The following is a 26897-nucleotide window of genomic DNA, read 5'->3' as shown; positions in this document are numbered from 1 at the left end:
TACAGTTTCCTTTGTTGGATACAAGGAGCACAGGTGGGGGGATGTATTTGGTTTAACTTTACCTTTTTTTTTTTTCTTTTTTTGAGAAAGAGTCTTGCCCTGTTGTTCAGGCTGGAGTGCAGTGGTGCCCCCTTGGCTCACTGCCAGCTCCGTCTCCCAGGTTCAAGTGATTCTCATGGCTCAGCCTCCTGAGTAGCTGGGATTACAGGTGCCTGCCACCATGCCCAGCTAATTTTTTTATTTTTAGTAGAGACCAGATTTCTCCATGTTGGCCAGGCTGGTCTCAAACTCCTGACCTCAAGTGATCTGCCTGCCTCAGCCTCCCAAAGTGCTGGGATTACAGGCGTGAGGCACTGTGCCCAGCCAACTGTACTACTTTGATAAAATGTATACATGTGCTCCTAATTATGCATTTTGTGGTTTTCATCAGTATTTTGCTTTTTGAAAAATGTCAAGTGTTCTGATCTCTTTGGACATTTTGTATGAACCCTGTTTCCCTTGCTATCCTTATTGATTGAGAATTGTGCATATTGGTTTGGGTAATAATAAGTAGCATTTGGTGTTTTTCTGAGCTTCTTGGATGTGTAGATTCAGGTCATTCATCAAACTCGGGAAGTTTTCAGTCATTGTTTCTTCGGATATTTTTCTGCCCCTCTCCTCTCCCTGCGGGACTCTTGTTGCGTGAATACACATGTTGGTACGCTTGATGGTGCCCTGTGAGTCTCTTAGGTTCTGCACTCATTTCAGCTCTTGAGTCCTCAGTTCCAGAATTTCTCTTTAGTTTCTCTTTTAATAATTTCTTTTTGAGACAGGGTCTTGCTCTGTTGCCCAGGCTGGAGTGCAGTGGTGGTATCACGGCTTACTGCAGCCTCAACCTCCCAGGCCCAAGCAGTTCTCCTGCCTCAGCCTCCTGAGTAGCTGAGACCACAGGCCTGCTGCACTGAAAAAAAAAATTGTAGAAACAGGATCTCGCTTTATTGTCCAGGCTGCTTTCAAATTCTTGGACTCGAGTGATCTTCCTGCCTTGGCCTCTCAGAGTGCTGGGATTGTAGGAGTGAGCTGCTGTGCCCAGCCTGTTTTTATAATTTCTGTCCCTTTATCAACATTCCATATTAGTTTAAATGTTGTTCTTTTGGTCTCCTTTAGTTCTTTGTCCACAGTTTTCTTGAGATCTGTGAGCATATTTAAAACAGTTGATTTAAAGTCTTTTTCTAAGACTGAGCACAGTGGCTCACACTTGCTTCCCAGCACTTAACCTTTGCTTTAAAGCCTAAAAAGGAAGAAATCTTTGCATATGTGTTTCCCAAATAACAGATTTGAGGGCTGTGTTGCTGACGTAGGTTTGTTTATACACACTGTGTGGCCAAAGCATGTCTCTGTTAAATTAGCATCTACAAAGCTTTTCTCATGCTTCCCTCAAATTTAGGAAGCTCCCTGTGCAATCTTTGGGCTGGGGTTCTTCACTGCCCTCTCAAGGAGGCCTACCCCTTCCCCCAGAAGGTGCAGTCTGTCACCGCGTGTCCTATAAAGTGTAATTGTCTGGTGTCTCAGCCGTAGAGAAGCCCCTTCTAACCTTCCTGCAACTTTACTGCTAGGAGGCTCAAGGTCCCTGTGAACCTGCATCAGGTAGTAAGCCCTGCATGTCGGAAATACAGGCTGCCTAACTCTTATCTAAGGTGATGTTTTGAGAAAATTTTTAAGTGGTTAAGAAATTTTATAAATTTTGAAAAAATTTTAATAAACATTTAATTTTTATAAGTTTATATAAATGTTATAAATTTTGAAAAATGTATAAAGTTGCATTGGAGCACACGCTCTCAGCGTTCATTGAAGACGTACAAGAAGCGTCTTACGATGATGTTGCTGCAGCTGCGTTGGGGTCTTGTTAAAAGCACCATTCAGTAGATTAATTCCCACCTGCGGACTATGTTTTCTGGCTTCCAAAGCTAACTGTCATGTTTTTCTCTTTGGATGACGAAAACACTGCACGTCCTTCCTACAACAAATGCGATTGGCACCCACTGCCCTTGGCAGTGGAGGTGAGGACACAGCGTTTCTGTGACGGTGAAGGGGACAGGGTTTGGAGGGAGATTCAGACATTAAACAAGGAAACAAGGGAGCGATTTCAGAGAACGGATAAAGTCATTAAGAAAATACAAAAGGACAGTGAGATCCTCAGTGATGGGGCCAACCAGTGACTTGAATAAGACTTGGGGAAGACCTCCTGGGGCGACATTTACACTGAGAGCTTCTAGCGTGAAGGAGCGGAGCAGGATGGACTCCTGACTGCAGCATCTCAAAGAGGAACGAAGGCTCGCATGAGCTGGATGGCCGAGAGAGCCGAAGAGTGGGCACAGAAAAGCGCCTGGGGGCCAGATCCTAGAGGGGCTTCAGGAGCACACTGAGGGGTTTGGAAGTTATTTGACATAAAGTCGGATACTGGGGAATACACGGGAGCACAGTGGAAAGGAAGAGCGAGGCCATCTGGGAGCCGCCACAGTGTTCGGAGTGAGACCAGAGCTGTGACGAAGGAGAAAAGGAAATACTTATGCTGCATGTAGGATTCTGAACTCAGCGACTTCGCTGTTCTATTCAGTGAAAGAGAGTGAGATAGTAAGAAGGTCAGGGAGTGACATGTTGGCGCCTTCCACATAGAAATGGTCTACAAAGTTATGAGTTGGATGAGTTCGCAGAGGAGGGAGTGAGAGATGAGGAAGGTGAATGAGTGGAAAAGCTCGAACCGGGTTCCCAGGCTCACTGGCATGGGGAGGTGGAGAAAAGGGGAGGAAGCCGCTGACATGGAAGGAAGGAAACCCGCAGAGGCTTCTTCAGAAGGGATATTTTATAGGAGAGGAGTCCGATTCTGAGAGGGGGAAGGGATGGAGGACCAGAGTTTCCTTACAGGCTCTGGAGCACAGAGGTGGATGGTGAATTCCAGGAGAGCAGCTCTTGCTGAGGTCTAGGGACAGGGTGCTCCCTCCCTGGTAGAGCCGTTGGGGCTCAGTGCCGAGGCTGGCTCAGGCTCCTGTGAGGGGCCCTGCTGTCTGTCCAGCCCTGGCTGTGGCCTGGCCTGACCCTGCTGCCCACCGCAGGCCTGTGTACCTCAGTTCCCAGGTGATCAAGGGGGCCTGGGAGAGAGAGGTCAGCTCCGAGCATGTCCTGACATGGCCCCAGTGTCCAGTTCCCTGCCGTTTTTGTTGGCTTGTTTAATCTTGGTAGGCTTTTAAGCTTTCAGGTTTTCAGGAAAATGAAAAGCATGAGACATCTTTAACTTTGTACGTGGACCGATTGTTCTTTTTTTGTGTTAATGGTGTTTTTTTCCTTGTGTGAACGTGTGTGTTTCGTGTTGCACTCCGCCCTGCTCTCCCTCCCTATAGAACGTGGCATTTTGGCTGAACGTTAACACTGGTGGGGGCAGACGGCAGTGGGCCCCTGTTAAGACTGCTTAGAAAGGGCGTTCTCGGCATCTTCTCTTACATGTGAATTCAAGGATCCTTTATTTTTTTTCAGCTTTATTGATACACAGTTCGTCTACCATATAATTCACCCATTTAAAATATATAATTCCATGGTTTTTAGAATATTCTATTATTACTTAGAAAATTGTGGTAAAATATGTATAACAAACTTGCTCTTTTAATTGTTAAGTGTATTAATCCAGTGGCATTAATTACACTCTCACTTTTGTACAACCATCACCATTGTCTGGTTCCAAAACTTCTGATCACCCCGCATTAAGAAGTCACTCGCCCCTGATTCTCCTTCCTTCAACCCTTTGTAACTCTGGTCTACTTTCTGCTTGTAAAAGGACTTTGCCTGTTGTAGAGATCTTGTACAAGTGGAATTGGACAATATTTGGCCTTTCATGTCTGGCTTATTTTATTTAGCATCATGTTTTCAAGGTTAATCTGCGTTGTAACATGTATCAGAATTTTCTTTCTTTTAAAGGCTGAATAATATTATATGGACATACCATATATTTATTTATTTTATTTTTACTTTTTTTTTTTTTTTTTTTTGAGACAGAGTCTTGCTCAGTTGTCCAGGCTGGAGTGCAGTGGTGTGATCTCAGCTCACTGCAAGCTCCGCCTCCTGCGTTCACGCCATTCTCCTGCCTCAGCCTCCTGAGTAGCTGGGACAACAGGCACCCACCACCAAGCCCGGCTAATTTGTTTTGTATTTTTAGTAGAGAATGGGGTTTTACCATGTTAGCCAGGATGGTCTCGATCTCCTGACCTCATGATCCACCCGCCTTGGCCTCTCAAAGTGCTGGGATTACAGGCATAAGCCACCACGCCTGACCCATATACTTATTTTTTAAAATGGGATCTCACTGTATTGTCCAGGCTGGAGTGCAGTGGCTATTCACAGGCCCAATCATAGTACACTACAGCTTCCAACCCCTGGGCTTGAGCTACCTTCCCACCTCAGCCTCCTGAGTAGCTGTGATTGCGGGTGTGCACCACCACATCTGGCCATATTTTCACGATCCATTCATTTTTCAGTGGACACTTGGGTTGTTCCCACCTTTTGGGTATTGTGAATAATTCTGCTGTGGACATGGATACAAGAACCTGTTTGAGACCCCTTTTTTTAGTTCCTTTGCGTATATACCCAGAAGTGGAATTAGTGGGTCATGTGGTAATTCTACGTTCAACTTTTTGAGAGCTTACCACTTTTTGTATGTAAAAATTACAAGTGTTTAGTTCTTAAGTTGGGTCATGCATAAATGCAGAAACATAGTGTAGTTAAAAAATAAGTCTTGAAATGTCCCTCTCTGACAGCTTTGAAGAGAGTAGTGGTTCTCCCAGCACACAGCTTGAGATCTGAGAACGGGCAGACTGCCTCCTCAAGTGGGTCCCTGACCCCCAAGTAGCCTAACTGGGAGGCATCCCCCAGTGGGGGCGGACTGACACCTCACACGGCCGGGAACTCCTCTGAGACAAAAATTCCAGAGGAACGATCAGGCAGCAGCATTTGCGGTTCACCAATATCTGCTGTTCTGCAGCCACCGCTGCTGAAACCCAGGCAAACAGGGTCTGGAGTGGACCTCTAGCAAACTCCAACAGACCTGCAGCTGAGGGTACTGTCTGTTAGAAGGAAAACTAACAAACAGAAAGGACATCCACACCAAAAACCCATCTGTATGTCACCATCATCAAAGACCAAAGGTAGATAAAACCACAAAGATGGGAAAAAAACAGAGCAGAAAAACTGGAAACTCTAAAAATCAGAGCACCTCTCCTCCTCCAAAGGAACGCAGCTCCTCACCAGCAATGGAACAAAGCTGGATGGAGAATGACTTTGACGAGTTGAGAGAAGAAGGCTTCAGACGATCAAACTACTCCGAGCTACAGGAGGAAATTCGAACCAATGGCAAAGAAGTTAAAAGCTTTGAAAAAAAATCAGATGAATGGATAACTAGAATAACCAATGCAGAGAAGTCCTTAAAGGACCTGATGGAGCTGAAAACCAAGGCACGAGAACTACGTGACGAATGCAGAAGCCTCAGGAGCCGATGTGATCAACTGGAAGAAAGGGTATCAGCGATGGAAGATGAAATGAATGAAATGAAGTGAGAAGAGAAGTTTAGAGTAAAAAGAATAAAAAGAAATGAACAAAGCCTCCAAGAAATATGGGACTATGTGAAAAGACCAAATCTATGTCTGATTGGTGTACCTGAAAGTGACGGGGAGAATGGAACCAAGTTGGAAAACACTGCAGGATATTATGCAGGAGAACTTCCCCAACCTAGGAAGGCAGGCCAACATTCAGATTCAGGAAATACAGAGAATGCCACAAAGATACTCCTCGAGAAGAGCAACTTCAAGACACATAATTGTCAGATTCACCAAAGTTGAAATGAAGGAAAAAATGTTAAGCGCAGCCAGAGAGAAAGGTCAGGTTACCCTCAAAGGGAAGCCCATCGGACTAACAGCTGATCTCTCGGCAGAAACTCTACAAGCCAGAAGAGAGTGGGGGCCGATATTCAACATTCTTAAAGAAAAGAATTTTCAACCCAGAATTTCCTATCCAGCCAAACTAAGCTTCATAAGTGAAGGAGAAATAAAATACTTTACAGACAAGCAAATGCTGAGAGATTTTGTCACAACCAGGCCTGCCCTAAAAGAGCTCCTGAAGGAAGCACTAAACATGGAAAGGAACAGCAGGTACCAGCCCCTGCAAAAACATGCCAAATTGTAAAGACCATCAAGGCTAGGAAGAAACTGCATCAACTAATGAGCAAAATAACCAGCTAACATCATAATGACAGGATCAAATTCACACATAACAATACTAACCTTAAATGTAAATGGGCTAAATGCTCCAATTAAAAGACACAGACTGGCAAATTGGATAAAGAGTCAAGACCCATCAGTGTGCTGTATTCAGGAAACCCATCTCACGTGCAGAGACACAGATAGGCACAAAATAAAGGGATGGAGGAAGATCTGCCAAGCAAATGGAAAACAACAAAAGGCAGGGATTGCAATCCTAGTCTCTGATAAAACAGACTTTAAGCCAACAAAGATCAAAAGAGACAAAGAAGGCCATTACATAATGGTAAAGGGTTCAATTCAACAAGAAGAGCTAACTATCCTAAATATATATGCACCCAACACAGGAGCACCCAGATTCATAAAGCAAGTCCTTAGTGACCTACAAAGAGACTTAAGACTCCCACACAATAATAATGGGAGACTTTAACACCCCACTGTCAACATTAGACAGATCAACGAGGCAGGAAGTTAACAAGGATACCCAGGAATTGAACTCAGCTCTGCACCAAGCAGACCTATTAGACATCTACAAAACTCTCCACCCCAAATCAACAGAATGTACATTCTTTTCAGCACCACACCACACCTACTCCAAAATTGACCACATAGTTGGAAGTAAAGCTCTCCTCAGCAAATGTAAAAGAACAGAAATTATAACAAACTGTCTCTCAGACCACAGTGCAATCAAACTAGAACTCGGATTTAAGAAACTCACTCAAAACCGGTGAACTACATGGAAACTGAACAGCCTGCTCCTGAATGACTACTGGGTAAATAATGAAATGAAGGCAGAAATAAAGATGTTCTTTGAAACCAACGAGAACAAAGACACAACATACCAGAATCTCTGGGACACATTCAAAGCAGTGTGTAGAGGGAAATTTATAGCACTAAATACCCACAAGAGAAAGCAGGAAAGATCTAAAATTGACACCCTAACATCACAATTAAAAGAACTAGAGAAGCAAGAGCAAACACATTCAAAAGCTAGCAGAGGGCAAGAAATAACTAAGATCAGAGCAGAACTGAAGGAGATAGAGACACAAAAAACACTTCAAAAAATTAATGAATCCAGGAGCTGGTTTTTTGAAAAGATCAACAAAATTGATAGACTGCTATCAAGACTAATAAAGAAGAAAAGAGAGAAGAATCAAATAGATGCAATAAAAAAATGATAAAGGGGATATCACCACCGATCCCACAGAAATACAAACCACCATCAGAGAATAATATAAACACCTCTATGCAAATAAACTAGAAAATCTAGAAGAAATGGATAAATTCTTCGACACATACATCCTCCCAAGACTAAACCAAGAAGAAGTTGAATCTCTGAATAGACTAATAAGAGGCTCTGAAATTGAGGCAATAATCAATAGCTTACCAACCAAAAAAAGTCCAGGATCAGATGGATTCACAGCCGAATTCTACCAGAGGTACAAAGAGGAGCTGGTACCATTCCTTCTGAAACTATTCCAATCAATAGAAAAAGAGGGAATCCTCCCTAACTCATTTTATGAGGCCAGCATCATCCTGATACCAAAGTCTGGCAGAGACACAACCAAAAAAGAGAGTTTTAGACCAATATCCTTGATGAACATCGATGCAAAAATCCTCAATAAAATACTGGCAAACCGAATCCAGCAGCACATCAAAAAGCTTATCCACCATGATCAAGTGGGCTTCATCCCTGGGATGCAAGGCTGGTTCAACATACGCAAATCAATAAATGTAATCCAGCATATAAACAGAACCAAAGACAAAAACCTCATGATTATCTCAATAGATGCAGAAAAGGCCTTTGACAAAATTCAACAATGCTTCATGCTAAAAACTCTCAATAAATTAGGTATTGATGGGACGTATCTCAAAATAATAGCTATCTATGACAAACCCACAGCCAATATCATACTGAATGGGCAAAAACTGGAAGCATTCCCTTTGAAAACTGGCACAAGACAGGGATGCCCTCTCTCACCACTCCTGTTCAACATAGTGTTGGAAGTTCTGGCCAGAGCAGTCAGGCAGGAGAAGGAAATAAAGGGTATTCAATTAGGAAAAGAGGAAGTCAAATTGTCCCTGTTTGCAGATGACATGATTGTATATCTAGAAAACCCCATTGTCTCAGCCCAAAATCTCCTCAAGCTGATAAGCAACTTCAGCAAAGTCTCAGGATACAAAATCAATGTACAAAAATCACAAGCATTCTTATACACCAATAACAGACAAAAGGAGAGCCAAATCATGAGTGAACTCCCATTCACAATTGCTTCAAAGAGAATAAAATACCTAGGAATCCAACTTACAAGGGATGTGAAGGACCTCTTCAAGGAGAACTACAAACCACTGCTCAATGAAATAAAAGAGGATACAAACAAATGGAAGAACATTCCATGCTCATGGGTAGGAAGAAACAATATCGTGAAAATGGCCATACTGCCCAAGGTAATTTATAGATTCAATGCCATCCCCATCAAGCTACCAATGACTTTCTTCACAGAATTGGAAAAAACTACTTTAAAGTTCATATGGAACCAAAAAAGAGCCCGCATCGCCAAGTCAATCCTAAGCCAAAAGAAGAAAGCTAGAGGCATCACGCTACCTGACTTCAAACTATACTACAAGGCTACAGTAACCAAAACAGCATGGTACTGGTACCAAAACAGAGACATAGACCAATGGAACAGAACAGAGCCCTCAGAAATGATGCCGCATATCTACAACTATCTGATCTTTGACAAACCTGACAAAAACAAGCAATGGGGAAAGGATTCCCTATTTAATAAATGGTGCTGGGAAAACTGGCTAGCCATATGTAGAAAGCTGAAACTGGATCCCTTCCTTACACCTTATACAAAAATTAATTCAAGATGGATTAAAGACTTAAATGTTAGACCTAAAACCATAAAAACCCTAGAAGAAAACCTAGGCAATACTATTCAGGACATAGGCACGGGCAAGGACTTCATGTCTAAAACACCAAAAGCAATGGCAACAAAAGCCAAAATTGACAAATGGGATCTAATTAAACGAAAGAGCTTCTGCACAGCAAAAGAAACTACCATCAGAGTGAACAGGCAACCTACAGAATGGGGGAAAGTTTTTGCAACCTTCTCATCTGACAAAGGACTAATATCCGGACTCTACAATGAACTCCAACAAATTTACAAGAAAAAAACAACCCCATCAAAAAGTGGGCGAAGGATATGAACAGACACTTCTCAAAAGAAGACATTTATGCAGCCAAAAAACACATGAAAAAATGCTCATGATCACTGGCCATCAGAGAAATGCAAATCAAAACCAGAATGAGATACCATCTCACACCAGTTAGAATGGCCATCATTAAAAAGTCAGGAAGCAACAGGTGCTGGAGAGGATGTGGAGAAATAGGAACACTTTTACACTGTTGGTGGGACTGTAAACTAGTTCAACCATTGTGGAAGTCAGTGTGGCGATTCCTCAGGGATCTAGAACTAGAAATACCATTTGACCCAGCCATCCCATTACTGAGTATATACTCAAAGGATTATAAATCATGCTGCTATAAAGACACATGCACACGTATGTTTATTGTGGCACTATTCACAATAGCAAAGACTTGGAACCAACCTAAACGTCCAACAACGACAGACTGGATTAAGAAAATGTGGCACATATACACCGTGGAATACTATGCAGCCATAAAAAATGATGAGTTCATGTCCTTTGTAGGGACATGGATGAAACTGGAAACCATCATTCTCAGCAAAATATCGCAAGGACAAAAAACCAAACACCACATGTTCTCACTCATAGGTGGGAACTGAACAATGAGAACACATGGACACAAGAAGGGGAATATCACACACCGGGGACTGTTGTGGGGTGGGGGGAGGGGGGAAGGATAGCATTAGGAGATATACCTAATGCTAAATGACAAGTTAATGGGTGCAGCACACCAGCATGGCACATGTATACATATGTAACAAACCTGCACGTTGTGCACATGTACCCTAAAACTATAATAATAATTAAAAAAAAAGAAAATTTTAAAGCAATAGATTCATAGAAAAAGATGTTGAGTTAAAATTTTGGGTGGAGATGGTAACTTCCAGGAGGGCAGTGCAAAGTCTATAAAAAAAAAAAAGTTGGGGTCAGGAGATCGAGACCACGGTGAAACCCCGTCTCTACTAAAAATACAAAAAAATTAGCCGGGCGTGGTGGCGGGCGCCTGTAGTCCCAGCTACTCGGAGAGGCTGAGGCAGGAGAATGGCGTGAACCCGGGAGGCGGAAGTTGCAGTGAGCCGAGATTGCGCCACTGCACTCCAGCGTGGGCGACAGAGCGAGACTCCGTCTCAAAAAAAAAAAAAAAAAAGTCTTTTTTTTTTTTGCTATAAAGCTCTAGGAATCGATTTTGCTTTTAGAGATAGACACAAAGGGCTTATCCTGGTTGCAGTGGGTGAGCTATTGGAGATGACCTTTGGAGGAATTATGTCGGAGTGTAGAGTTTTCATAGTGCAGCTCGCCATGCATCAGGCACATGTAGCCTGTGCCACAACCATTTTGCCTGGGTGGGGTTCCCCATGCTGCCCTGTTGCAGGAGGATGCCCAGCTGCCCCTGTTTCTCCCTATTTGTCATTTAAAATGATTCCTGGTGCTTTTTGGTGAGCGATCAAACGATGTTCTCAGAATCTTTGGGCCTTGGACAATGGAGGGCTGTGTTCTTGGGGGTGTGATGTGAGACCTCCTCGTCTGCAGGGGTGTGAGGCTTTGGGTCCTGAGTGTGGACCGCGGCATGTGATGTCTTGTCACTGCTCCCTGCACGGCTGTTTAGTTTCTGGAAAGCTGGAGGTATAATATTTTTGTTCTTTGCCAAAACATACTAGTGTATATAACCAGAAGTGCCCAGGTGAGCGACTCAGCACTGCGTCTGTGTTTATGGTTCTGCGTCTGACCGTGTGCCTTTTGGGCTGGTGTACTGGTTGTCTGAGGTGGGTGCGCAACAGGGCTGGGGGACCTGCTGGTGTCCTTGCTGCTGCTTTAGGGACAGCTTGATACCCCTTGGAATTGTGACAAACTCTGTATCCCTCTTAGAAGTTTTATAGAACTCTAACCAGTTGCAAATAACTATTTGCCATCCCGAGTATTGTCATTTTAAAATAAAACTATTTGGCGAGTTAATGGGTGCGGCAAAACAACATGGCACATGGATACATATGTAACAAACCTGCACATTGTGCACATGTACCCTAAAACCTAAAGTATAATAATTAAAAAAAAAAGAAAATTGATGTTCAAAAAAAAAAATAAAATAAAACTATTGCATCACTCATCTAAATAAATCCAGGAAATCGAGGTAGAATAATCTAACATTCTTCATTAAAAAATTTACAGGGCTGGGTGCCGTGTCTCACATCTGTACTCTCAGGACTTTGGGAGGCTGAGGTGGGAGGATCACTTGAGCTCAGGGAGGTTGAGGCTGCAGTGAGCTGTGATCGCACCACTGTACTCCAGCCTGGGCCAGTGAGCGAGACCCTGTCTAAAAAACAATTTCATAGGCAAGTTTTTCTCTCACAGAAATTTTATTCTTCCTTTTTCTTCTTAAGCCCATATTTCCATTTACTTTTTTCCCAGAGCATTTTACCCTAATGTAATGTATTTCTGTGCCTAAGAATCTTTATTGATCTATCATTTATCTGCAACAAAAGAAAATCACATGAATGTAAACTTCAACTTTTGCATTTTGTATGGCCATAAGATGCTAGTTATTTGTTTGTTTTTTCCACAGGTGTTCATGACTTTATTTTTTTATTATTTTTTAAATTTAAGTTTTAAGATGCTAGTTATTTAGAAGTTTTTCTAGATTGGGTTTTAAAAAATTATTAGTACAGAGTTGACCAAAACAACATAAAATAGCATATTGTTGAAATTTAGCTCTTAATAAGATAGCTGTTTAGTTTGAGTTGTCTTTTGATGGGTCAAGCTTTTTTTGTTTTTATTTTTTGAGATGATTCTTGTCCTGTCACCCAGGCTGGAGTGAAGCGGTGCGATCTGGGCTCACTGCAGCCTTGACCTCCTGGGCTCAAGCCATCCTCCTGCCTCAGCCTCTCAAGTTGCTGGGACTACAGGCAAACACCACATTGCTCAGCTAATTTTTGTATTTTTTGTAGGGATGGGGTCTCCCTGTGTTGCCCAGACTGGTCTTGAACTCCTTGGCTCAAGCAGTCCTCTCACCTCAGCCTCCCAAAGTGCTGGGATTACGGGTGTGTGCCACCATGCCTGGCCATGAGTCATGCTTTTAACCAGAATAAGGTAAGGTTCTGCAACAGTTTTTACTTTTTATTTTTATTTTTTTTTTGAGAAAGGGTCTCACTGTCACCCAGGCTGGAGTGCAGTAGTGTGATCATGGCTCACTACAACCTCTGCCTCCCAGGCTCAGGCCATCCTCCTGCCTCAGCCTCCCGAGTAGCTGGGACCGCAGGCATGTGCCACCACACCTGGCTAACTATTTTTAGTAGAGACGGGGTTTTTCCATGTTGTCCAGGCTGGTCTCAAACTCCTGACCTCAAGCAATCCATCCGCTTTGGCCTCTCAATGTGCTGGGATGACAGGTGTGAGCCACTACGCCTGGCCCCTATTTTTACTTTCAGTTTTAAGTACTAAGAAGTCTTATTCATTCAAGTCTCATTCGAGTAGCTAGGAATGGCAGAAATTTTGCTTTAGCAATGTTGGTGTTTCAACTTTTTCCAAGCTCACGCCTGACCTCTGTGCTCCGTCACTGAGCAGCTTTGGTAGGGTGGCCTCAGTCCTGTGAAGTGATGCGTTGACAGCCACCTGCATGGGGAAGCATTTCCCAGTCACTGGAGCAGTTCCCATCGTAGCGTCCACTGCATGGTTTCCAGTGTGTTGGGTGAGAGGCTGCCTTTCTTGAAAAGTGAGAGAAAGGGCTGTTGTGAGAGGGGACATGGGGATGGAGAAACCCTTTCTCAAGCAGAGCCTTAGGGGCTGAGGCTCCGGAAGTGTACGCTCCTAAAGTACTCTGAAGCCTGAGGACCCCATGGATGGCCTTTGAGTAGCCCCAGGGGTGCTTCACACATGCCTGTACTTGAGCACTGATTTAAACCCATGTGCACACATGCACGCTCACACACTCATGCACAGATGAAGTGCATACACACATGTACATGTGCACATCGACACATGCACGTTGACACGTGTACACCCAATTGAATGTGCACACCCACCCCCACAGATAGCACACGTGCACACCCATACAATCGAATGCACACACACAGAGATGTACACGTGGACACTCACACAATTGAATGTGCATACACCCACAGATACGCACACGTCCACACCCACACAATCGAATGCACACACCCCTGCAGATATGCACATGTGGACACCCACATGATTGAACGTGCATACACCAGCAGATACGCACACATGGACACCGACACAATGGACTGTGCATACACCCACAGATATGCACACGTGCACACCCATACAATCGAATGCACACACACACCTGCAAATACGCACATGCGCACACCCGCAGTCGACTGTGCATACACCCACAGATACACGTGCACACCCACACAACCGAATGCACAGAAACACCTGCAGATATGTACACGTGCACACCCACACGATTGTGTATACACCTGCAGATACGCACATGCGCACACCCACACAATCGAATGTGCCTACACCCACAGATTCGCACACATGCACACCCATACAATCGAATGCACACACACACCTGCAGATACGCACATGCGCACACCCACACAATCAAATGTACATACATCCATAGATACACATGCACACCCACACAATCGAATGCACAGAAACACCTGCAGATATGTACACGTGCACACCCACACAATTGAATGCACACACCCACAGTTATGCACACGTGGACACCCACATGATTGAATGCACAGCCCCACAGATATGCACATGTGCACACCCACACAATTGCACACACACACCCCCACAGGCACACGTGCACACCCATACGATTGCGCATACACTCAGATACGCACACATGCACACCCAATCGAATGCACACACACCAGCAGATATGTACACGTGGACACGCACATGATTGTGCATATACTCACAGATACGCACACGTGCACATCCATACAATTGAATGCACACACCCCCTGCAGATATGCACTTGTGCACACTGGCACAGTTGAATGCTCCCCCCCCGCACAGATATGCACACATGCACACCCACACACTGGAATATGCACACACCTGCAGATATGTACACATGCACACCCACAGAATCGAGTGTGCACCCATACATATGCACATGCACACACATGATCGAATGTGCACACACCCACAGAGATGCACACACACACATCTAATCAGATGTGCACCCCCTACAGATATGCACATGTGCACACCCACAGGATCGAATGTGTACGCCCACACAAATGTGCACACCCCTACCACATATGCACACATGCACACTAACACAAATGTGTACACACCCACAGATATGTATACATGCACACCTACACAATCGAGTGTGCACACCCCCACTGATATGCACACGTGCACACCCACACAATCACGTGTGCCCACCCCCACTACGTGTACACACCCCCGCAGATATGCACACATACACACCCACAGGATCGAATGTGCACACACCCACAGATAGCACACATGCACACCCACACAATTGAATGCACATCCCCCCCACAGATATGTACGCATGCACACCCAATCGAATGTGCACACACCTGCAGAGATGCACATGTGCATACCCACACAATTGCGCACCCCCCCACAGATATGCACACATGCACACCCACACAATAGAATGCGCACACACACCCGCAGATGCACAAGCGCACACCCACACACACCCGCAGACGTGCACACGCACACATCCACACGATCAAATGTGCACATGCATCTGCAGACATGCACAAGCAGTCACCCACACGCACTTGCAGACATGCACACCCACATGGGTGAATGTGCACACACACTCCCCCCCACAGATAGCACACGTGTACACCCACACAATTCAATGTGCATACGCGCACCCGTTCACAGGTTAATTGCTGCCCCAGCTATCAGCTCTTTTTCATTGACTGTTATGGCAAAATATTCTAAAGGATAACATAGATTTATGTTTATCTTCATTTTGTGTTTCCTTATGGTTCACATGAGTTTATTGGAAAATTAGCAACATACACATCATTTTGGGGAATGGAAAGTGAGGCAGAGTAAGCTAGAACATTCAGTGTAACATTATAAGCAAGTAGAATAAATTGATAATACCTTCACCAGTAATGCACTTTCCCCAGTGGAAATAAATTATTTGTATAAATAGCCTCTTGATGTTTGTGTGTTATTTAGTTATAACAAATCACATTTTTCTTTTTTATATATGACACTTTAATGTTAGTACTGAAAATGTTTTTTCTGACATTTTTTCAGTAATTGTCATTTACATCAAATATGCAGCTAGAGCTAATAGAAAAACAGTTAAAACAATTATGTTGTAATTGTGAGATATTTATAAGGAAACATTTATAAAAGATCTTCTGTAAGACAGCTTAGACTTGAAAATACTTATCAGTCTTAGAGTCATTCAGATGTTTTTACAACCAAAAGTAGAAGCACCTTTTAATATTCATGCTTAATATTTATAAAAACTGAATTGGAGGTTTTTTTGTTTTGTTTTGTTTTTTTTTTTTTTGAGAAGAAGCAGCTGCATTTGTTAAAATGTGAAAGTGCCAGTTCAGAGGTGCTGTAGCTCGCTACCTTGGAAGGCGTGTGTGTGGCCGTAGCTCTGTGAACACACGTGGGAACCTGGCGTTAGGACACCCGGGCCCTCCTTCGTAGTGTGAACACTCTGGCCGTGTCCTGCAGCTTCGCCTTCTTAGCTCCTTGCTGGGATTTTCCAGCATCCCTTTGACTTGTCCTCTTTTGTCCTTTGGGTCTGAGGTCACACTGGGCCTCTTGGCTCTCCATGGAGCTGAGTGTGGGTGTGTCTTGCTGGCAGGCAGGTTCCGGAGCCACAGCATCCCCATCGCCCACCCGGATGTTCCCGGGGCTGTAGGCCGCCAGCTGGCACAGGGCCACGGCTGCCGTCTGCTTCTGCTCCTCGCTGCTGTCCACCGCGCGTGCGTCTGGAGCCTCCTCGCCGGGGCCTGTGGGTGGGGCCCCGTCACCGTCAAGGCTGCCTGGCTTGGTCTCAGGGTGGCTGGGCCCATCCTCAGAACCTTCTGTCCCAGTCTTCTGTGGAACAGCAGCAGCAGGTTCTGCAGCTCGTGGTCGGCCGGGGAAGGCAGGCCTCGGAGCCTGGGCGTTACAGGGGTCCTTCACGGAGAGATTGAGAGGAAGGTCCTGCAGCTCTGAGAAGCTGGCGGTTTCTGCCTGGGGGCCACCTTGGTACATGGGTTCATGCGTGGCTGCCAGGTTTATCTCTGATTTCTTGGAGAGGTTGAGGGGGCCTATCCTGGAGCTGTCGTCCGGACTGGAAGGCGCGGCCTCCGAGACGAGAGAAGCGCTCCCGGTCGGAGCGGGAGGGTCTCCGTCCCCAACGTTGAGGCTAGAAGAAGCCAAGAAAAAGCTTAGTGGGAGCTTGCTTAGAAAAGCGACTTGTGAAGCAGTTTGAGCAAGTATAAGCCTGGCTCATGGAACCCAACCAGAAACATTCCCCGGGAGGTTCTGAAAATGACATTCTCTTACCTTACCGGAGATTCTGCTCTGCTCTCAGGAGCCTGGGCAGGTCGGCATTCTGTGCTTTTCTTAACAGGCTTGAAGGCTGTGAGGCTTTGCTCTGGCTGGTGGAGTCTTCCCCGTGCACTGGAGGCCACCTTGTTGGAGAGGTCGTACAGGCCTTCACAGGTCTGGCTCGTCTGCATGAAGTTGGTGGGGCTCGGCCTCCCTGGGGAGCCTGTGGCTGCGCTCCCTGCACGGGGGCTCATTTTGGACCCTTCCGTGTCTCTCTGCCCAGCCTTGGAGGAGTCTTTAGCCTCAGGAATTGGACTTTCGAACTCGACGTGTTTTCTGTTGGGGTCTGAAGGGTTTAACCTGGAAGGACTCGAGGCTGGATAGACCAGGGTGGCCTCTTCAAGCAGGTGAGAGCTCTGATCTCGGGTGAGGCCAGCAACAGGTGGGAGTCTGAGACCATAGGAGGAAAATGCAGACTCTGGCCTGTAAAATCCGTAAGGAATCGGCAGATTAGAGGGATATTGCTGGAAAAACCTGTAATGATCGTATGTGGCTGGAGATGGAGTCAGGTGCTTAGGGATCGGCCCCAGGTGAGGCAGGAAGTGTCTCGCGTCTTGGGCTCCGTAGACTGACAGCAGGGGTGCGTCACACTCGGGCGAGCTCCCAGCCAGCAGGTAAGGTGAGTAGATGGTGGCCAGCCCGTGCTCTGTGTAAAAGTGAGGCGGGTACTCGGGGATGGTGGGGTGCACGTAAGGGGAAATGGCCCCAAGCCCCTTTGTAGATGAGATTTTATGTGGAAACTCTGGTGGGAGGAAAGGTGAGCCGGCTTTCCAGGGGTAGCCAGGGGCGTGGAAGGCCGACTTGGTGTGGAAAGAGGCGGCCTTGGCGGTGGGGTTGTGTAAAGCCAGTGTCTCAGGCGCCTCGGCGTTGTCTGGCCCCTTGAGTCTGTGCTCGCCGACTGGAACAAATGCAGAAGGCCGAGCCGCGCCTTCCAGAGCAGGCTGGGCACCGAGGGCGGCTTCCGGAGCTGGACTCTCGCACGCTGATGCCCTGTGGAGGGCTGGCTTCTGTCCCGGGCACCTGTGGGTTCCCCGGGCTTGCAGCTCCAGGTTTTCCTTGATGTCTTCCCTGGCAGAGCTGTGCTGAAGCTTTGAGTCGAAGGCGGAGAGTCCGTTTGCGCCAGACTTGGAAGACGATGGCTTCGCCGTGGCATCGGGCTGGTTGGTTTGCTTAGGGTCTAGCGAGTTAGATTTAGGGCACTTGGGAACTCGATCCTGCTCTGATACTAAAGTAATCGAGTTTTTACAAAGACCGTACTTCATGTGATTAAAAAGATGTGACTTCTCATTGCAAGTAAAGGGACATTGGAAACATTTATACTTGAAGGGCTTTCCTGGAGGCCTGGGGATGTAATGTGGCTTTTTTGGCTTCCGCTCTTTGAGAAGACTCATTTTCCTCCTTATGCCTTGGACTCTGGCTGTCCAGGTGGCGTGATCACTGTCGACGCCGCGTGCACTTCGTGGTTTCTAAAGGGGCACCTCCCGCTTTGCCGTCTTTCCCGAGCACTTCTATCAGAAGCCAGCTCTGCGTGCTGAGGGTCTGGCAAGAGCCTGCGTCATCTGGCGGCCGGGAGCTGTAATAAAGAGCAGAGTCTTGGTGTCAGGACAGCGAGTGAGGGGTTGGCGAGAAGCCGGCCTCAGCTCGCCACAGCGCCGCAGGATTCCTGAAGCAGAGCCCCTGAAGGGCCGAAACCGCCTGCTCCTGAGGGGAGCAGCTGCTGGTCACAGAAGCAGCCCTGCCCTTGGTAACCTGGCTGCCACCTCCCCACCCTGTTTTCTGTTGTCTGAGTCTGATCTGAAAGAGTCACCTCGGGGCCTAGAGGTGGAGTGTGGTGTGTGGTGCATTGAGTGTCTGTTCTGAGAATGCTTGTAAACCTTTGAGTTTTGGGAACTTTTATCCCGTGACCTGGACCTTTCCTCGAGAGCATCCTGCCAGGGGCTGAGGACACCGAGCCCCCTGCCGGGGTCTGGACAGAGTCCTGTCCCAGTGCTGCCCGACTCTGCTCGGGGGTTACACGCTTGAAGCAGTGAGTGTGTGATCGGCCGCACTCTCACGTGAAATACAAAGGGGTTTGTTGCTGTTTCCTCTTAACGTGTACCCCACAGTCACAGAGTGCCCCCTCACTTTTACACAGCGGATGGGCTGGCCACCGTCTACTTGTTCCTACCTGCTGGCCGGGAGCTTTCTCAAGTGCTGCGCGCCCCTGCTGTCGGTCTGCAGAGCCCAACACCATGAATGCTGCTGCCTCCCCTGGGGCCGATCCCTAAGCACTAGCGGCAGTTTCTGCCCACTTCAGCCACATCGTTGGTGTATTCTACGTGTGCTTGTTTAAAAATGAAGAACATTCGAACACAAGACTCTACCTTACTGCTTCTAAAGTCAGCTTTATCATTAAGTAGCATTTATGTTGTCTCGGATACGACTACAAATGCTATATTTATGTTGACTTAAATGGTTGAAATACTGTTGGTGAATTTGTACATCCTGTGAGTGACAGCAGTATTGTGAGGCATGCTTTCACAGTCACCCTGTTCCTGCTGGCCAGGAGGCATGGCCAGCAGCGCCTGCCCATCCAGGTGCACCTCCAAATGGAAGAACCAAAGCTTTGCCACACTCCTGCCCGAGAGGAGACCAGAGTGAGCAGTATCCACTTGAGAGATGGTTGGGTCATGGGAGGAAGCTGTCCTAGCCTTTAACCTTTAGGGAGTGGGTTCAGCCCTCTGGCCACACCTGCTCAGGTCCTAGGACCCACCAGAGGCTGTGTGTGTGATGTCAGAGCTGGCCTGCTCTTTTGGATTCTTCCAGAGGATCTCTGTGTCCCCCTTACCAGCCCCAGGTTTCCTTCAGAGGCTGCACCGCACACCCAAGGCTGAGAACAAAGGCTTTTTTTTTTTTTGAGATGGAGTTTATCTCTTGTTGCCCAGGCTGGAGTGCCATGGTGCAATCTCAGCTCACTGCAACCTTCGCCTCCCGGGTTTAAGCGATTCTCCTGCCTCAGCCTCCCGAGTAGCTGGAATTACAGGCGCCCACCACCACGCCCAGCTACTTTTTTTTTGTATTTTTAGTAGAGACGGGGTTTTGTCATGTTGGCTAGGCTGGTCTCGAGCTCCTGACCTCAGGTGATCCACCTGCCTCAGCCTCCCAAAGTGCTGGGATTAGAGGCGTGAGCCACCTCGCCCGGCCCAGAACAAAGGCTTTGAGAGTCTGGGGTTCTCCACGTGGCAGCTGGGCCTGGAGCAACTCAAGCAGCAACTGCCTGGGAGACAGCGCGAGTGGGAGATGGGGTGGAGGTGCAGTGGATCAAGGCTGAGCACTTTAATTCGTATTAAAAATGTGAAAAGGAAAAGGTCTTTAGGGTCTAAATATTTTCATACAGCTTAAAAATAAAGTTAAATGACCCAGATGCCTATCAGTGATAGACTGGATAAAGAAAATGTGGCACATATACACCCTGGAATACTGCGCAGCCATAAAAAGGAATGAGTTCATGTCCTTTGCAGGGAAATGGGTGGAGCTGGAAGCCAGCATCCCCAGCAGACTAGCGCAGGAACAGAAAACCAAACACACATGGTCTCACCCGTAAGTGAGGACACATGGACATGGACACAGGGAGGGAACATCACACACCAGGGCCTGCCTGGGGGGTGGGGGCTGGGGGGAGGGAGAGCATTAAGACAAATAGCTAATGCATGCAGGGCTTAAAACCTAGATAATGGGTTGATGGGTACAGCAAACCACCATGGCACACATTTACCTGTGTAACCTACACGTTCTGCACTTGTGTCCCGGAACTTAAAGTATAATTTAAAAAAAATACATTAAAGTAAAGTTAAATGGAGGGTTGGGGGCGGTGGGTCACGCCTGTCATCCCAGCACTTTGGGAGGCTGAGGCGGGAGGATCCCTTGAGCCTAGGAGATTGAGCCGCAGGGAACTGTCATCCCACCACTGCACTCCAGCCTGGTGGGCAACAGAATGAGACCCTGCCTCAAAAAAAAAGCTAAATGGAAATGACTTAAGAAAACTCTTTCAACTGCATTTTTTTTTTTTTTTTTTTAAGGAATGGGCAGATGTGCCCATTCTTGAGTCTGCGAAGTTTTATGTGTAGACATCAGGGTGGCTAAAAGTCAAGTGAAAAGCCGCCCCTTGAAAATAGAGCAATGTGTGTGGGAGCCTGGGAGGCAGCTGTCCCTGAAGCGAGGCGCCACCCCTCCTCCCTGCACCCCTGTGTCCTTCCTCCCACACGCCAGGGGCCAGGGGTGGTGGCTGGGCTTTCATATGGCTGCCCTGAACTCTGGGGAAATGCTCTGATTTTATTCTCAGCAAAGTGGTTTCTCTACTCATTTATTCATATTTCTTTCTTTCTTTCTTTTCTGTTCTTTTTTTGGGACGGAGTTTTGCTCTTGTTGCCCAGGCTGGAGTGCAGTGGTGCGATCTCGGTTCACTGCAACCTCCGCCTCCTGGGTTCAAGAGATTCTCCTGCCTCAGCCTCCCTAGTAGCTGGGATTACAGGTGCCTACCACTATGCCCAGCTGATTTTTTGTAATTTTAGTAGAGATAGGGTTTCACTATGTTGGCCAGGCTGGTCTCAAACTGCTGACCTCAGGCGATCCGCCCGCCTCAGCCTCCCGAAGTGCTGGGATTACAGGCATGAGCCACCAAGCCTGGCTCATTTATTCATAATTCTTAAAACACAAAGAACCACCCTTCACCCTACAAACTGCCTCTGTTAACATACTTTAAGTTCTTTAAGACATTTATGTGCTAAGAAGTGGTTTAGGTAGAAAAGGGGCTCTGCTGACCTGCCGCCTTCACTGTGATAAGTTTCTGTGTAGCAGGGACAGTGAGGCACGGTTTGGATGAGGACAAGATGTTTGTTACCCTACAATCAGGGAGGATGTCGCATGACACCCTGGGCTCAGACCCCGCGCTCAGCACCCCTCTCCCACCGTGGGCTGCCACAGAAGCTACAAGGCACTGGGTCAAGGCCAAGCAAATGAAACACGTAATGATAGCTTTGTCTTTCTAATTTCCCCCTATTAGAAGAAAGAACGTGAAATAATTCTTTATGAGCTCAGTCCCTACCGTGTGGGGCATACCTGCCCTGGGTGATGAAAGCAGTTTCCCTGCCTCCCTTCAGGAAGTAGAGAAGCTGGTGCCTGGTTCCAGCCAAACGCTGGGCCAGCCGGATCAGTCAGTGGGGCCTGTGCCGGCACGCCTCGCCGCGCTCCCTGGTTCTGAAGGCGTGAGAACCTCTGCAAGTCAGGTTCCCATGATTGTATAGGATGTGTTATGGCAGGGACCTGAAAACTGATGATTTCATCACTAGCTGGAAGCATCATGATCGAAACGATGACAGTTGCAAAATGTTCATCAAGTGAGAGCTGCGTCGTCGTGAGACCGAAACGCCACCTCTAGTGCCTGAAACACAAGCCCTCAGAGGACCAGACGGCTCCCTCAGGATTTAAGAAAGTGAGGACTTTAGTTTTCGAAGCAGCGTTATTTCACATTGCTGATACTTTCAGGCAAAAACAAAAAACAAAAAAACCCCACAAAACCCATGTTGGTTAGATTTTCTCAAAAGCTTTACAACAGGCAAGTTACGTGTAAGCTCTGCTGTTGCCCAAAATAGTAATTAGGGAAATAATTGCTTTTATATTAATATGTCTCTTTTCTAGTCAGATGTTATTGTCTGAAGTTTTGAGCGATTTGCCCTTTTGATCTTTGATCAGTTAGTTTACGTAAGCGGGTGTGGCAGGGAGGAAGCCCCGGTTGGTGAGAGTGTTTTGGAGTTCAGTTGCTCGAAGGGAACTGATGTCAATTTGGAGTCTGGGGCAGTAGTTTTAGTAACCTTGGATAAACTGACCTCTCAGGCTTGCACAATTTGCTAATTAAAACAGGGAGCACAGCTGCTTCAGTTGTAAGCCGGGCGTAGTTCACCTGATCTATAAAACTACAATAGTGTCAGAGAAGTAAGTGGGATAACATTGTTGCTTTGGTAAGATTTCAAATGATGATGATGTCAGCCTGTGAGTTCTGGGTCCTGCTTAAGTGAGGTTTATAAGGATGAAGAAACCTAACCCGACGGCCAGTACCTCAGGCTGTCACAGCTTTCTGTGGGCACAGCGTTTGAAATAGTCTCTGTGTGGTCAGTTTCTACCAGCCCGACTTTGTACTCTGGCAGCTGCTGGTGTTAAGTATTCCCAAAAGAGTATGTTGTTGCCCAAACAGTGTAACCCAGAACCCTAGCTGTTTACAGTAATTCGGATTTGCATTTAGAGGTGCAGCTTTTCTCTAGAGGGGATAAAGAAGTGCGGGGCGTTTTTCTCTCCTGGGGGAGGTGTGTTTCCATTTTAGTTAATAACACGCCCGGAGAGCTGTCTGTCTGTCTGTGAATAAAGCAGAGTCTCGTTCATTATCTGCGTTCATTGGAGAACTGCAGTGCTAGTGTGTTTTACAGCGAAGACCTCGGTGTGATCCTGAAGGAGGGTTTCATCCTCCTCTCATTTCCCACTGGATCAGCAGGAAGCGTTAGCAGGGTGGACATTCCACAGAGCTTCCAGATCTGGATCAAAGGTGGCTGTTACTGAAATACATACTTATGCAGAGTCTTCCCTGCCTGCTGCTGGCTAATGTGTGCCCTCTTCTCCAACACACCTCCTCTGAGCCTGGCCTGGCACAAAGACATCTTTCTCCAAATTCTTTCAGATCAAGCAGCCCATGTAGACGGTGTCTACACTAAAGGGCATAAGAACAGTGGGGTGCAGTGGCTTAGAACATGCTCGGGATCCAGCTGAGCTTTCACCAGGATTTTCTTGCTGTATTTACAGATGCCACTCTGTGCCTTTCTCAATATTTTAAATGTTGTGTGCTCAGCCGATGCACTTGGCTTCTGGAAAGGGCGCTGAGAGCTCGCTTCTCTTCCTGCTCAACGTGCACTGGGCTGGGTGTTGGGGCGTAGCTGCCCACACAGACAGTGCTTTGAAGAGTGAGTGGTTTCGGTTGGCCACGGGGTTGTGTCTGTCTTGTTTTTAAAGTTCTAAATTGCCAATATACTGTCTTTCCAAAGGTTCCTAAGTGTGGACAGTTAATGCAGCAGACAGTTGTTAGGGTAATAGTGAGAAGTTGGGATGTTTAACAAACTTCTAAGGAGTTTGGACTTTGAAAAATAGACAAGAGAAAGAGTTCTTAAAAAAAAAAAAACTTTGATACGACACAGTGGAGGTAATTACAGTTTAACTTTATGGGACGTTTCTGTGACAGGCTGGGTAACTATGCTTGTCATGTGTCCTAACCTGTGCCCTGAGATTGTGCTGTAATGGTCCTTTCGGTGGTGTCCAGCTGTCTGGCCAGGAGCCTGCCGGGCTGGAGCGTTGTGAAGGGCACGCTGTAATTACAATACTGTGATGTGGCGTTGTTGCATAACTCAAGGACACACCATTGTCGCCTACCCACTGTGGTGTCGCAAGAACAAGATTTGTGAGTTTTACTCCAATTGAGCTTTTCCAGTGATTGACTGCCACTCCCTCCCAGCCTTTCGGTTCTTTAAAATGAAAGATAAACCTCAGGACAACCAAGACCTGGGGAAAAGACAGTCTTTGGGGATATAATTTGGAAGAATGGATCCAGAAAAACAACCAGGGGCTCTTAATTCCAGTTTCGGCAGGAGATCCCGAGTTACAGACCTGAGCTCGTAAACAAACGCTCACCACTTTACAGTCACCGCCTCATCCTGAAACTCCGGTCAGAAATGCTGGAAGGCCTTTGCTAATGCGCAGTGAAAATTAGGGGCACAAACGTGGACGGATTGTGCTTGGTCAGTAATTGTTCTCCTCCAGATCAGATTTATGAGAAATTTCATATAAGGAAAAAACCCCTTTTTGTGTCTGTGTCTATATGTACAGAAGACATTAACAACCAAACAGAAACTTAACCCCTTTGGTTTTGTTTTGTTTTTGAAAGCTTATGTCCAATTTTAAACTTTACGTAAGCTTGTGTACTTATTTTAAATTTTAAAACTATTAAAAGTTAAACTAGATATTAAATTCGGCACTGTCTAATGTGCATACACCACACATACAACCCTAAATTCAGCCTAATGTACTTATACCACACATATATAACCCTAAATTCAGCCTAATGTACTTATACCACACATATATAACCCTAAATTCAGCCTAATGTACTTATACCACACATATATAACCCTAAATTCAGCTGTGTCTAATGTGCATACACCACACACATATATAACCCTAAATTCAGCCCTAATGTACATACACCACACACATATATAAATGCTAAATTCACCCTAACGTACATACACCACACATATATATATGACCCTTACCTCTCGGTAGCATTTATTGTGGTTTGTTTTTGAGGTTAGGAACAGTTAAGCAATAATATGAATTTGTGTTCGTTTAACTTTTATGAATTTTAGGGCAGAACAAGGAGTTAATTTCCAGATAAGCTTGTTCATGTTCTTAGAATAAAGTGTCAGCCTCATTAGAAGTTTTGTAATCGTGGTCTGCATCCCAGCCATGCACCTGCTGGGTCCTGAGTAATCCTCGGAGCCCAGAGCAAGGCAGAGCAGACACGGGGCAAACGCTGCGTTCAGCCGGGTATTGTAGATACGTCTGAGAAGAGTTTTAAAATAAAACTTGAATTTGAAAAGAAATAGTAAGTACTTACCAGAGGTGGGCAGTGCTGGGATGTGGCCGGGTCTTGGTGCCGGTGGCTGGCGGTGCTCAGGAAGCAGTACCTGTTCTCACGCTTGCTCGGTGAAACTGGAGCCTGCTGTTCCAGTGGGAGGGATTTAAGTGTAGGAGTTGAGCCCTCGGGGCGTAGAGATGCACCTGATATTCCTCCTGCCCGCAGCTACGATTCATGTGTTTGCACCCACCGAGCTGCTGCGGGCAGCCTCCCCAGCACTGGACCCAGCCAGCAAGTGTCTCGCAGACTCCCAGCGCTGTCTCCAGACTCACCGTCTGTGAGTGCGGTGTCAGTGCTGCCTGGACGGCCATATGTCGGAGGGCTTTCGATGTGTCCGCAGTTAGAATAGAGATTACTATATTCATCACACCCGATAGTATTTGGCGTTATGATAAAGACATGTGAGACTTTCCTTTAGAACTTGAGCATGTGTACACAGGAGGCAAACACTTAGATTGATTCTCAAGTACGCATACCCTGGGAGGTACAGCATTCATGGCGTCCTTGCCATGAAGGGTCCAGTGAGGCCTCTGAGGATCTGTGTACCTTCCACCCTCTACCCTGCTCCTGAGAGTCTCTGTCCCTGGTCCTCCTCGGGAGCTGAGCTGGCAGGGAGGGAACTCATCCCAGCGCCCGGCTGCAGGGACCTGCCGGAGCTTGCCCGACACCAGGCACCGCAAGAGCTGCGGAGCAGGCTGTGTGGGTGCGGGGGAGGGGCCAGCTGTGCACTCCCGCAGACCACCCTCCCCTCACTTTAAATTGCAGACGCACTTAACTCAGGGTCCAGTTTTTACCTCCACACCCCCCTCAAAACTGCTTGCTTGCTTATTTAATCGGAGGCCGCACCTCAGCTGTAGCGAAGGCTGGCATGTGGTGTCGGTTTGAGGACTGGGAAAGGAGGTGGGATGAGCTGGTGTCAGGCCCTTGGATGAGCCTGAGGCTGCAGGGCTGTGGCATAGGGACGAGCTGGCCAGGACAGATGCTGTTTTTTTTTGTTTTTGTTTTTGTTTTTTTTTTTTGAGATGGAGTTTCGCTGTTGTTGCCCAGGCTGGAGTGCAGTGGCATGATCTTGGCTCACTGCGTTTCTCCTGCCTCAGCCTCCCGAGTAGCTGGGACTACAGGTGCCTGCCACCACGCCCGGCTAA

At 46.7% G+C, this 26897-nt stretch overlaps 2 protein-coding genes across 4 annotated transcripts in view; one reads left to right on the top strand and one right to left on the bottom strand.

Annotated features, from left to right (window-relative positions):
• TBCD (tubulin folding cofactor D) overlaps nt 1–26897 on the top strand; it is a 195197-nt gene that overhangs the window by 67121 nt on the left and 101179 nt on the right. The window lies entirely within an intron of this gene.
• On the bottom strand, nt 15408–18612 carry ZNF750 (zinc finger protein 750). Its single transcript, XM_055240527.1, has 2 exons — nt 16995–18612; nt 15408–16854 (listed from the first exon to the last, which is right to left on the bottom strand). The coding sequence occupies exons 1-2, from the start codon at nt 18428–18430 to the stop codon at nt 16119–16121; spliced, it is 2172 nt and encodes a 723-aa protein (XP_055096502.1). The 5' UTR covers nt 18431–18612; the 3' UTR covers nt 15408–16118.

Source organism: Symphalangus syndactylus, chromosome 14, assembly GCF_028878055.3.
Source record: "Symphalangus syndactylus isolate Jambi chromosome 14, NHGRI_mSymSyn1-v2.1_pri, whole genome shotgun sequence".
NCBI classification, from domain to species: Eukaryota; Metazoa; Chordata; class Mammalia; order Primates; family Hylobatidae; genus Symphalangus; species Symphalangus syndactylus.
This window is presented reverse-complemented; position numbering and strand designations above follow the sequence as displayed.